The 13,730-nt window shown below is 53.4% G+C and overlaps 2 protein-coding genes across 2 annotated transcripts; one reads left to right on the top strand and one right to left on the bottom strand.

Annotated features, from left to right (window-relative positions):
• The first annotated feature begins 6,379 nt into the window (after positions 1–6,379).
• On the top strand, positions 6,380–7,303 carry LOC135330434 (olfactory receptor 14J1-like). The gene has a single exon (XM_064524080.1). It carries the CDS (start codon positions 6,380–6,382, stop codon positions 7,301–7,303), a length of 924 nt encoding a protein of 307 aa, XP_064380150.1.
• Positions 7,304–12,075: 4,772 nt separating this feature from the next.
• Positions 12,076–13,011, bottom strand: LOC135330433 (olfactory receptor 14A16-like). The gene has a single exon (XM_064524079.1). It carries the CDS (start codon positions 13,009–13,011, stop codon positions 12,076–12,078), a length of 936 nt encoding a protein of 311 aa, XP_064380149.1.
• Positions 13,012–13,730: the final 719 nt, after the last annotated feature.

The raw sequence follows: 13,730 nt of genomic DNA, 5'->3' as shown, positions 1-13,730 counted from the left end.
ATATGCAACTGGCCTGATTTATGGTGAGCACACAGCACTGGCTCATATGGCATCCCTTGCACCATCCAGGTCCTTCTTCTCAGGGTCACTCCTCTACCGGTCAAGTCCCAGCCTGCCCTGATGCACATGTCGTTCTGTCCCCTGGTACAGCACCTGCCATTTCTCCTTGTATAATGTCATGAAGTTTCTGTCAGCCAAATCCCGAAGGTCTTTCAAGACCCCACCTGGACTGAAGCTCTCTTCTGTCAGCTCTCTCTCTCTCTCTCTCTCTCTCTCTCTCTCTCTCTCTCTGTGTGTGTGTGTGTGTGTGTGCGTGTGTGTGTGTGTGTGTGTTTATGCAGATGGCTCATCCTGTCTTGCAGTGCCTCTGTCAGGATAACAGGATGAGGAACTGCAAGATGCTACACATAATAAAAGGAGGTACTAATTAAATGGAGTTGCTGGCAAAGATAGAAATTAATATGGCAAGCATCTCCCCAAATGAGGGTAGAAAGCAAGCAAAACCAGAGCGTTTCATGAAGTTCCTTACAGCCCATTTCTCCTGCCTGCTAAGGTCCCCCTGAATGGCAGCCCTCAAGCATGTGACCAATTAGGTGTCATCTACCACTGTGGGGTGGGGTGAGGTGTATCCTGCAGGTTACTGATGAGCCTGTTAGACAGGACAGGACAGGATGCAGTATAGGCTGCTGCATACTCCACTTGCCACTGTGTTCCAGGTAAAAAGCATGACCCACTCATAAAAACCCTCTGAGCTTGATCATCCAACCAGCTTTTCACCCATCTGGTTGTCTACCCAGCCTGTTGTAAGGTCTTACTTGTCTACAAGAATATTGTGGAAGACAGTGTTAAACACCTTGCTAAAATCATGGTAAATGACATCCACTACTCTCCACTCCTCCATAAGTACTGCTTTTCTATCACAGAAGGCAATCAGCTTAGTCAGGAATGATTTGCCTTCAGTAAATCCGTGCTGACTGCTCCCAGGCACCTTCTTCATGTGGCCGGGAATGTGATGCAAGGGGACTGGCTCCATGACACACTCCTCACCAAAGTGAGACTGAGCAGCCTGCAGCTCCTGGGGTTGTGCTTGTGGCCTTTTCTGAAAATGGGCACAACATATTCTTTTCTCTGGCCAGCGGGACCTCTCCTGACCTCCCAAACTTTTCAAAGATGATAGCAAGTGGCCTTGCTATTGCCAGCTCTCAATGTCCTCAGATGCAGCCCATCCAGTCCCATAGACTTGTTGGGGTTGAGTTCTCACAAGTAATCCCTCCCCCAAGCCTCATCCTCTGCTGTTTGTTTTTCGCCTCTGGAGTCCCAACTCTAGGCACAGCAGCCCAGCAGACCTTGTTGGTGAAGACTGAGGTCAAGAAGGACTTGAGCTCCTCAGACCTACCTGCACTTGCTGTTACTAGATTCCCTGCTCCATTCAGCAGTGAGACCACATTTTGATGTCCCCTGCATGTGTGTATCCTAGAGGAGCTTTGAATTCCCCAACACCATCCCTACTTCACTGGACAATAGTACCCTGTTCAGTCAAGGTGCTCCCCTGAGATGTCTACTACTATTACTCAGCATTGGTATGAACCATCCTTATGCTTGGTGGCTGCTGTCCTTAAAGATCAGCTGGCTTTCCTAAGTTCCACTGCCCTTCGGATCTGCCTCCAACAGGATCCCCCAGCAGACCCCGGAGGAGATCCAAGTCAGTTCCTCTGAAGTCCAGAGTCTGCATTCTGATACTGTCTTTCCTCACCGCCTTCATGATCTGGGACTCCACTATTTCATGGTCATTGCAGCCAAGGTTTCCACTGATGATCACATCCCTGATCAGTTCTTCCTGGCCTGCAAGTACTAGATCCAGATGAGCATTGCCCTAATTGGCCCATCGGGAAGCTGTGCTTAGAAGCTATCCCTGATACCCTCCAGAACCCCCCCGGACTGCTTCCATCATGCTGTTTGCCCTTCCAGTGAATATCAGAGAGATTAAAGTCCCTCCCCCAACCCCCAATAAGAACCAGGCCCTGTGACCCACAGTCTTCCTCAGGTTGCTTAAAGGAGACTGTGTCCACCTTCTCACTCTACTTGTGTTGTCTGAAGCTCTTAGCTCTGAAGCACCCTTACTCTGATGCTCACTCACAAGCTCTCGCCCAACCCCTTTCCATCCCTTGGAAGAGCTCCATACATCCAAGCTGCCCCTTCACACTAAGGGCATTCCCCCTTCATCATCTTCCCTGCCAGTTTCTCCTGAAGAGCTTGTACCCTGCCATCACAGCCCTCCAGTTGTGTGAGCAGTCCCACCACATCTCAGTTATTCCAACCACGTGGCAGCACTGTGACAGCTTGTGCATCTCCATTGGCTCCTGTCTGTGCCTCAGGCTGCATTCACTTGCACATATTTGTGCTGCAAGGCCTCAGCTGTGGCACAGGGAACAGATTTGTCATGGTGAAACCTGTTATCAAAAGCCAAGGACACCACGTGTGCAATGGCCCCACTTCGGAGCAGAGACGTGCTGGCATAGATAGCAGGTGGCAATGTAATGGTGAAAGGAGGTTCCCACTAAGAGAGCAAACCCTGCAGTGCCAAAGGCCAGGAGGAAACAGAGCTGGGCCATGGAGAAATGGCAGGAGAGAGATTTGCTGCCTGACTCTGCAGCACCTTGGGGCCTATGACAGAGGTGAACTGACCTCCAGGAAGGACAAGGAACCACTGAAGAAGTCCCTGGGCCTGGACAGCCTGTGATCCGGACACTGCATGGACATCATTAGCACAATGCCTGGCCATATTATCTGGAGGGAGAAGAGGTTCAGGGGAAGGAGAGTTGGAAGATTTTGAGTGCAGGGAGAAGGGTGGAGACCTTGGTGGGATGTGCTTCTCATTCATGCAGCACGCTTGAATGCAGATGGATGGACTTTGCCTAAAGGCAGAGGTGGGATTCAGGAATTTGGGCACGGGCAGGAAAGCGGAGAGGCCCTGGGCACTTGCTCAGCGACCACTCCAAAAAGTCATGGCCTTCCTCGAAGTCCCATGTTGTATCTGCTAGAAACATGTGGTTGTGCAAGAACCCACAGGCATCGGACATGGCCCTGCCTATGGCCTATCTTTACGTCCTTAAATCAAGGGTCTGCACTGAATTACATTAGCTGTTTGCATTGTAGGGATCTGCTTGTGCCTGAGCATCACAATGAGTGGTGCTCTAGTTGTGGCAGTAGGCATCAAGGGTAAGTTCAGATGGCCAAGGAAATTCCCCACCTGGCCCCCAGCACATGCTCTAGAAAGATGTGGGTCTCCTAGTTTTTCCATCAGAAGCCTGAAGGCATCTGTGTTGTTCACACTTCAGCTTGGGCAAGGGGAATCCCACCTCCTCTGTGTCTGTGGAGTTCACGGGAAGGATCTGAATGCCACTCCAGTCCAGGGGCTGCTGAACTGTCATGAGAAGCCCAGATTGACTCATCTGAATCAACATCTAAATCATGGGTAAATGAACTCCCTTCTTGCCCCTTTTCTAGGTGTCCTGCCTAGTTAGGAGTTAAGCAGGGGCTTCCAGAGTGGGATAGTTCCACTTCTCACAGATAACCCGCCTCTGAGGAGACAAATTGCAATGCTGGGAGCAGTCTCCTTTCACTGTTTAGAGAGGGGCCATAGGTGACTGTTCTGTCTACTCCAGTGAACATTTCCCAGGAGGAGGGAGCATAAGGGACAGAGGCATTCATGCTGGCAGCTGGGCCTCTGCTCCTGAGTGGGGCCAGGCTCCTGGGACAGAGGGAGCTTATGGCAACCTGGCAGCACTGCCGAGAGGCAGCTATGTGCAGGAGCAGCTTCTCTGCAAAGAGCAGCAGGGCTGCGGGCACTGCCTGCTGTTTCTGACCTAAGATGAGACAAGAGAGAGAGAAGTGAAAATCAGTGTGGAGTGGGAGGACAGAGGAGAGCTCTCTGTGGAAGCCCTGGACATGGTAAGTCTCTGGCTGGGGGGCAATGCTATTGAGGTTTCTGGAGGAATCTTCTAAACCCATCCCATCCCATGACTGCTTTTTTAAAGGATGACACTCCTGTCTTCTGCAATGTGGAGAAGAAGGAGTTGCTTCAGAGCAGGGATTCCCTGCCACACTGTCAGAGGGACAGGACGTGCTGCTACCTTCTCCCAGGGATGCTGCAGGGGTGTGAAGCCAGGGTGTGCACACAGGTCTACCCAGGGCTGTAATTCAGAGCAGTGTGTGCCCTAGGATGCTGTGTGCCCAGGGCAGTGACTCTGCCACTTGCGAGGGTCAGCACTCAGCCTGCCCAGGGAACTCCTCACAGCACTGTGGGGAGAAGCTCTGGATAGGAGGACTGACCCCTGGCAGGGCAAGTTCATTCTCCCTTAGAGAGGGTTCTGTGTGGGTCAGGGCTGCTCTCAGCTCTAGCTCATGCACAGGACATTTGTGAGAGGACTTTTCAGAAGGAAGGTGAAGGCAGGTGTTTACTGAAAGAAAAGGCAATTCCCTGAGATAGTGCTTTAAGTTTCCTTCCACCTGGCAAGGGGAAGATGGAAATGGAGCTGTCACAGTTGGACAAGGGACTGAGACTCATTAACAGTTTTAATTAGCAATCAATAGTTCTGCTAGGGACTTCTGAAAGACCCTTCACCAACCCCTTAGTCGATAGACAGCACCAAATTCCCCTTTGATGCTGGCCTCGCCAGGGACCTGCTCCTTCTCACCTGCACACAGAGGGATGCCCCTGGACAGTGCCCTGCTGCTGGGAGGTTTCTGCAGGGCAGACCTGAGCACACTGGGGAAGGCATCGGCACTGCATGACTGACCATGACTTCTTTACAACCATCCTCCCAGGATGTTTCCATTAGCAATTCCCTATCATTCCCTGCCCATCCTGCTGCTGCCTGGAGCTGTTCCTGCCAAGAGCCTTTTCTGGGTACCAAAATCTTTTCCTGCTTGGTGCTCACAGACCCCATCACACCCTCTGTGTGCCCAGTTCTGCCCTACAGAAACCTCCTGGGTCAGGGCCCTGGCCAGGGGCAGCTCTGTGCTTGCAGGTCCTACAGAGCAAATCAGAAAAACCCTCTTGAGGCCAGAGAAGGTGATGTTGGTGCTGTCTGCAGGCTGAGGTGGGGATGAAGGGACTTGCTGAAGTTTCTCACAGACCTTGTGATCTCTCTCTTAAGAGAGAGAGCTGACTCTTACTGAGGTGTCTCCCTCTTAAGGAGACCCCATCTGCAGGACCCTTGACTGTTGCTCTGGGGTGTCCTGCCAAGCTGCAAGCTGCCCTGCAGAAGAGCACAACTTTCCTGTAGCATTTTTGTGATATCTCAGGGTCTTTGGTCTGGGTCTGTGGGTCAGAAACCTTGTCACACTCTTTATCTCTCTCTCCATGTCTGGGCTGAGAGAGAATTTGGAAATCTTCCCTTTAAACCTGAACCTTTAGCTGAGAGAGGTGCAAGAGCAGAACAGTGAGGGCCAAGACTGATTGATAGACCAGGTCCCGTGACTGTACAAAGTCACAACAAACCCTTTTCTCCTCTTTGGGTGCACAAGTGCTCATGCTGAAAGCAACTGAAATGCCAAAGATTTCTATCCCATCAAAGAATGCTCCCACAGTGTGATGGAGGCATCTAAAACTTAAATAAATACATATTCAGAGTTCTTCTCTGAAGATCATTTCCTGGAGAAAACAAGTGTCAAAATGTTGACTTACCCTTCTGCATAAGGGCTGGACAGAATTTGCTGCAGGATGTGTACATGAGAGCTAGTCACTTCCCATTCCCCTTACAGTGCCTGGAGAAAGAGCACAGATGGTAAATTGGCATGAGGAGAGGGTCTATCTCATTGGAACAGAGATACCTAGAAAGGATTGAACACCCCCTGTCTTCACTTAGAAGTTTCTCTGCCTTGCTTGAGTGGGAGCTGATGTGACTAATTCAGATACAGACACCTCTGTTCAAGAGGGTAAGATTGGGAGGGATGAATCCCTCGCATGGATCTTCTTTTTGAGAAACAGCTAGCATGAGTGCTGTATTCAGTTCTTTTATGGGAAATAGAGAATATTCTCACTGGGTCACTGGACCAGATACCCTCCCCTCAGCTCGTGGCACCTATCCCTAGGTGTCCCCACCAAATATCTGGGACTGTTTGACACCTCCATTTACACCCCCCAGCAGAGCAGAACTGACTCCTCTGGAGACCATAAGCAGAGGAACCTGCTGGAAATGGCGTATTAAGCTAGCGCAAACCAGAGCTCAAAACAGCAAACTGAACCTGAATGTAAAGGACAGAAGAAATGTAGCGTTATCTATGAGAAATGGAATGGGTTTGGCTCAGAGAAGCCTGCTTTAACTTGTCACTGTCTTTTCCTCCTTGGATAGTCCTACAGGCCTGGAGTGAGAAAATGTCCAATGGCAGCTCCTTCAATGACTTCCTTCTCCTGGTGTTCGCAGACACGCAGGAGCTGCAGCTCCTGCACTTCTCGCTCTTCCTGGGCATCTACCTGGCTGCCCTCCTGGGCAACGGCCTCATCATCACAGCTGTAGCCTGCGACCATCATCTTCACACCCCCATGTACTTCTTCCTCCTCAACCTCTCCCTCCTTGACCTTGGCTCCATCGCTGTCACTGTCCCCACATCCATGGCGAATTCCCTGTGGGACACCGGGACCATTTCCTACCTGGGATGTGCTGCCCAGGTCTTTTTCCTTGCCTTTTTTATTTCAGCTGAGTATTCTCTTCTCACAGTCATGGCCTATGACCGCTTTGTTGCCATCTGCAGACCCCTCCACTATGGGACCATCATGGAGAGCAGAGCTTGTGTCAAAATGGCAGCAGCTGCCTGGGCCAGTGGTTTTCTCAATGCTCTCCTGCACACTGCGAACACATTTTCAATACCACTCTGCCAAAACCATATCCTGGACCAGTTTTTCTGTGAGATTCCCCAGATCCTCAGGCTCTCCTGCTCAGACTTCTACCTCAGGGAAGCTGGGGCTCTGGTGGTTAGCACCTGTTTAGTCTTTGGGTGTTTCGTTTTCATTGTGCTGTCCTACGTGCAGATCTTCACAGTTGTGCTGAGGATCCCCTCTGAGCAGGGCCGGCACAAAGCCTTTTCCATGTGCCTCCCACACCTGGCTGTGGTCTCTCTGTGTGTCAGCACTCTCTTGTTTGCCTACCTGAAGCCCCCCTCCCTCTCCTCCCCAGCTCTGGATCTGGTGGTGGCTGTTCTGTACTCAGTGGTGCCTCCAACAGTGAATCCTCTCATCTACAGCATGAGGAACAAGGAGCTCAAGGACGCACTGAAGAAATTGATTCAGTTTTGGCAGTGATAAACTGCCCATCTCTATTCACAAGCAATTTCCAGGTTATCTCTGGTAACTCTTGTGCTTTGGGCAGTCTGTCTGTCATAGTCATGTTTGTGCACAAATGTTTGAATTCCTTCCACTTGTCCAGCAGCACAAACCCCATCTGTCTGACCCAGAGGCTTTATGTAAATCTGCCCCTCGCTGTGTCAGAGCTGGCCTCCCTTGTGGCATCTCTAATAAAAGGGCATTTCCTCAGTACAGTGCCTGAAGGCTGGGCTCTTCTTCTAAACCTGGAGCCAAGAATGTGCTCAGGGAATTGCACCCAAAAAGGCCCTGTTGCTGTGCCTGGGTTTTCCATGGGCTAAGGAACATGAGCTCTTTCAGGTGCTGTGTTAGGGAAGGAGGATTGGATTCAGCTGTCACTTGTGGGGTGCCTAGTGCCCCTGGAGAGGATGAGTGGTCAAGAGGTATCTGCCGGGGACTGTCCCACCTATATTAGAGGGCTGGTGACAGATGCCCATCCTTCTGGAAGGGAGTATGGAGCCACCTGGAGAGCAGAGGGGATCTCCAGCGGAAGCATGTGCCTGGGATGGGCAGTGAGTGGAGACTCCCCAAACCAAGTGGAGTCACCCAAAGGTAAAGGGCCAAACCAAGGAATGCATCAAATCAGGCTTCTGCAGTCTCAGGAGAGGGAGTGGGCTGAGTCCAATGACACCCCTGAACACCTCCTGAGCAATGTGAAATGGCCTGTGATTGCTCCATCCATCCTCCACAGCCACAGACCCTGGGGAGGGTTTGTCAGGTGCAGTGATGCTGGTCCAGCTGGCTCTGTCCTGACCAGCACAGCCAGCATGGACTCACCCCGGGGTCCCACAGCCTGCTTGCCCTGCAGAGCAGCACTGCTAGCCCGGGGCCCTGTGGGGAGCACAGGGCAGGGGTGCAGGAACGGCCGGCCAGGCCAGCACGGACACACTGTCCTGGGGAGAGGCTCTCTGGGGAGCAGGGACGTCTACGGAGAGGAGCAAAGGAGCAGTTGTGTGCTTGTGAGGGGCAATAAATGAAAACCTGTTTCTATGTGTGTCAGCTCCAGGCAGGCTGCCCTCACTGCCTGAGGAGCCCCGGGGCCAGGACTCTTGTGCTGTCCTGGGGAGAGGGGCTGCCCAGAGGGGCTGCAGGCAGCCAGGGTTAAGGATCTCTGATCATGAGAGCAGTGGAGACCTGGAGTGCCTGGCCTCCATTTCCTTGTGCCACTGCTGGCCCCCAGCCCGGGGGCCGATGGGGAGGGTGACAATGCAAATGCAGGTCTGCTGGGAAAGGCAGCAGGACATGGTGGGTACAGGAAAAAAGAGCCCAGGTTGTTCCCTGTGTTGCATGCACATACTGGGGAAGCTGCCCCAGGGCCATCGTCCCAGACCAGCCCCTCACATCACCCCTTTCCAGCACTGGCTGCTCACCCTGGCTGTGGGGTGGTGCATGGCCAGCTCCATCCTCCTGCAGGTCTCCATTTCCCAATGGAAGGGAAAAGACCAACCTTGCACAGCCTCTCTTCTGCACCAGACCCTGGCAGATCCTGGAGCATGGCTGTCTGCTAACACCAACGTGGGGCAGAGCCAGGGCTAGGCAGTGGGTGGGGGGTCATTTAGTAGTCCTTTAATAATACCCCAGCAGTTTCCAGGTCCAAGGCATCTGGTTGCAGCTTCAGCCAAGCTCTGGCTTTCCTCACTCCATCCCTGTGTGCATGGACAACGTCTCAATGCTCCCCCTGGGCAGCCCGTGCCCCTTCCACCATCTGTGCACTTCCACCCCAGCCCCCTGAGCACTGGTGCTGCTGCCAGGGCAGAGGTGGAGGATCCCCCGGAGCAGCTCCTCAGGGAGCTCCCCAGGGAAATGCTGTGCTCAGCCCCAGCCCCAGCCCCAACCCCAACTGCAGCATGGCAGAGGGGAGCTGCCCTCTCCTGACCCACCCTGGAGGTGCCAGCCCCATCTTAGCCAACGCCTAAAAGGCTCCAGTGCAGCCCTGGAGGCAGCTGGAGCTGCCTCCGGCCTGGGGCAGTCTGGTGGCAGGAGGATTTGACACAGGCACAGCAGCACGCGGTGCCGGGAGCAGAGGGAGGAGCAGGGAAATTGGGGTGCCCTCAGCTGCATGGCCATGGCACTAGCCAGGCTTCAGGTTTGGGGTGGATGCCAGCTCGAGGTTAGGAGCCCTGAGACATTCATGGGCTTCCAGTGAAGAGTGAGCTGCCAGTGCTTCCAGAGCAGAGGCTGAGGAGCAAGAATTCTTGGAGTCACAGAGGAGATTTGGTGGGAAGGGACCTCTAGAGGTCTCCAGTCCTACCTCCCATGCAAAGCAGGGCCAGTTGGAGCCTTGTAGTCTTGTCTGTCCATTGCAGGACTGTGCCTGACCCCGGTTACCATCCCCAAACCTACTCTGCTCCTCTTGTCTGGGCACTGTGGGACAGGACCTCCTGTTGGCGGGTCCCTGCCTGCCTGCCTGCCTTGCCAGCACCTTCAGCTCCTGGCTCCACTTTCCACATGGAGGGAGCACCCTGCTCTGGCTGCTCCCAACAACATACTCTTCGTAGCAAGAAGCCCATCACACATGGCTCATAAACAGCAAAGCTGTGACACAGAAAAACCTGCTCTCCCAACTATGCATCACAAAATCAGACCCAAGTCACTGCCCTTGCTTTTTCATCCAGCTAAAACTCTGCATGCAGCATTACCTGAGTAGGGGCCCCGATCCTGAAGCTCTCCTCACACCTTTGAATTGGCTGTCAGGCAAGAGTTGCTGCTGTGGTTATATGGTCACCTTTTGTACCTGCAGCCTTCTCTGGGATCTCCTCAGCTCATAGCTTCCCTTGAGAAGGCTTTCCTGACATTAGTGAAGGGGCAGGTCTGAGCTAGAGACAGAGAGTCAGGTCAGCAGGATGGGGACAGAGTCAGGTCAGCACCTGAGAAGCACAGGGCCAGGCCCAGGCATGTCCACAGCGTAACTCAGGCGAGGCCCAAGGACAAGGGCAGCAGCACCCCGGCAAGGGGGACAAGGCTCCCAGTGAGGCTGGTAACTCTCTGTCTCCCCTGCTCTTGTGCCCAGCAGATCCCCCTCCCTGTCTGCCTGCAGCCCCTCCAGGCCCACCCCACTGCCCAGCACAGCACGAGAGCCCTGGCCCTGCAGCCCCTCCAGCAGCTCCTGCTGCCCCAGGGACAGAGCCACCTGCCCTGAGCTGGTGACCAGAGAAACCTGGGTCTCCTTCTCGTTTTCTATCTCTGAACGCTGCCTTACTTTTCTCCCGGGACATCCCCCCTCCCCAGAGAGCCTTTCCCCAGGTCAGTGTGTCCATGCTGGCCTGGCCACTCCTGCACCCCTGGCCCGTGCTCCCCACAGGGCACCTGGCTGGTGGTGCTGCTCTGCAGTGCAAGCAGCTGTGAGGCTACGTGGTCATCCCACACTGGCTGTGCTGTGCTGCTTGGGGTGGGAAGCAGACCCAGCTGGGCAGGGAGCAGTGATATTGCTGGCACGTGTCTGTGCTCATGGATGGTGCTCAGCGTGACCCCAGGGCATTTGCAAAGGCAGGAGATGTGCTTGGGGGTGCACTAGCTCCAGCCTGTGGTGTTTCACTGGGGGTGCAGGAATCACTCCCCAGGGCCCCTTCCCTGGGCCGCCGGGGTCCCCACTGCCTCTCCTGCAATTGCAGAGCCCTCGTTTCCCCATGCATCCCTGGATTTAGTCCTGTACCTTCTGGTTACTCCACTGTTCATCATTCCTCACTTTGTGAGGCTCCACTTACTGCCCACCCCAGGCACACGCTGTCCCTGAAGATCCCCTGAGCTCTCTTGGGGATCTCCTGGAGCAATCCCTTGGGCGTATTTTTGACTCCATCTTCTGAAGAGAGGACAGACTTCAGGCATGTCACAGGGGAGATGCTCTTTCATTACAGAAATCTTATTCTGGAGGCCAGGTCTGGCATAAGGGTGCCCATTGCCTGGTCCTCCCTGTACTTAAAGGACACATGCACATGGATACACAGCCCTACCACCACCAGGTTATGAGAACTCCTGGGCCATATATCCACATGAGAGCACAGCAGGACAGTGTGGAAATGAGGAGAAGAAACCTTGAAAATAGAAAGTCCTGCTGCTGCGTCAATGTCTCTCCAGGAAAGCTGCAGCCCTCACACAAAGGCTACAGCAGGGCAATGCCTGCTGCGGCAGAGGGGGAAGGTACTGAGGAGTGGAAGGTCTGTCACCAGAAGCTGTTGCCTGACTCTCCTCCCCTTCACTCCTGCTCGGCTTTGAGTGTTGGAGGTCTGTAGAGGGAAGGGACCAGCCCACAGTGACATCTGGCCATCACCCTCGCAGGAGAGGGTTGTGTGATCACACCCTGATGGTGCCCAGGGAAGCTGAGCTCTCCTAATGGACATGGGAGCCATGGTCTCCCCTGCCTGTACTCATCTGAGCCTGACTCTGTGCCCCTGAGCTCCCTTGGGTGTCAGTGCCAAAAGAGAGACTGCAAAGGGAAACTCTCCTCATTGCGTGGGGGGCATCCGAAGGAGCTCAGACTAGCAGGCTCTGAGGTTCCCCCATCTCTGCTGATGAAGGGGGAAGCCTGACTTCCTGCTCCAACACGGTTTCTGGGTCAGATTCGGGAGAGGGATTACTGAGGAGGAGCAGGAAGAACCCAACCGTTTTCCTTTCAAAATGAGTATAATATAGAAAAATAAGACAAAAAGAAATGAACAGTTCACAGCCTTGACCAAAAATATCCTGAGCATGATGAGATGATGCACATGGGATGGTTACTGGTGCTGACATTGTACCAGCTGAATCATTTTCCTCAGTGCCTCCTTGAGCTCCTTGTTCCTCATGCTGTAGATGAGGGGGTTCACTGTTGGAGGCACCATCGAATACAGGACAGTCACCACCAGATCCAGGGATGGGGAGGAGATGGAGGGGGGCTTCAGGTAGGCAAACGTGAGAGTGCTGACAAACAAGGAGATCACAGCCAGGTGTGGGAGGCACATGGAAAAGGCTTTGTGCCGGCCCTGCTCAGAGGGGATCCTCAGCACAGCTGCAAAGATCTGCACGTAGGACAGCACAATGAAAATGAAACACCCAAAGACTAAAAAGATACTGACTACAAGAAGGGCAACCTCCCTGAGGTAGGAGTCTGAACAGGAGAGCTTGAGGATCTGGGGGATTTCACAGAAGAACTGGTCCACTCTGTTGCCTTGGCAGAGTGGTATTGAAAAGGTGTTCCCAGTGTGTAGCACAGCATAGAGAAAACCACTGGCCCAGGCAGCTGCTGCCATTCTGACACAAGCTCTGCTGCCCATGATGGTCCTGTAGTGCAGGGGTCTGCAGATGGCAACAAAGCAGTCATAGGCCATGACTGTGAGAAGAAAATACTCTGCCGCAAACAAGAACACAACCAGGAAGACCTGGGCAGCACATCCCGAGTAGGAAATGGCCCTGGTGTCCCACAGGGAATTGGCCATGGATTTGGGGACAGTGGTGGAGATGGTGCCTAGGTCTAGAACAGAGAGACTGAGGAGGAAGAAGTACATGGAGGTGTGGAGATGGTGGTTGCAGGCTACAGCTGTGATGATGAGGCCATTGCCCAGGAGGGCAGCCAGGTAGATGCCCAGGAAGAGCAAGAAGTGCAAGAGCTGCAGCTCCCTACTGTCTGCAAATGCCCGGAGAAGGAACTCGTTGAAGGAGCTGCTGTTGGACATTTGCTCCTTTAGGGCACAAGGGGATTTTCTAAGGAAGAAGAGACATTGACAAGTTAGGACAGACTTCTCTGAGCAAAGCTTTGTGCTAAAACCCTCCCAAACACACACACATTACCTCTCCCCATCTCAGCAGCACCGTCCTTGAGCTCCATGGCTTGAGCTCTGGTTTGTGCTGGCTGAGTTTGCCGTGAGGAGCAGGAGCCTCTGCCCGTGGGCTCCAGAGGAGTCAGACCTGACCTACAGCACTGCCTACATGGGAACAGGGGTGACTAAGATTTACATTCCCAGTTCCGGTCAGATTTGCTCTACTCATAATGTTGAAGGGATTTCAGCATCTTCACTCCCAGCTCCAAATAATGTCGGTTCATGAATAGTTTTAAGGTTTCTTGTTTTCTTTAGCTGACCCTGTTACACCGGAGGAGGATTCTTGGAGGTAGAAATCCTCAGCATTGCTATTGCACTCAGAGGGACCAGCTGTGATTCCAGAGAGGCAAAAGGATTGACTCTGGCTTCAGTGCAGAGGCAGGAGAGCTGGTCTGTCCATCCAGCTTGTTCCCAGCTGCCCTGTCCTCCCACCCTGGAGATGGAGGACAGTTGCACTCAAGTTACCCAAAAAAGAAACGACACCGTGGAGAGCAGAGGGATCCACTTCCAAAGTGCCCATCAGCACTCTTTCTGAGGGTGTGTGAGGCAGGTCTCAGCCCTCCCCTTCTAGCCAG

Source organism: Dromaius novaehollandiae, chromosome 21 (assembly GCF_036370855.1).
Source record: "Dromaius novaehollandiae isolate bDroNov1 chromosome 21, bDroNov1.hap1, whole genome shotgun sequence".
NCBI lineage: Eukaryota > Metazoa > Chordata > Aves > Casuariiformes > Dromaiidae > Dromaius > Dromaius novaehollandiae.
This window is presented reverse-complemented; position numbering and strand designations above follow the sequence as displayed.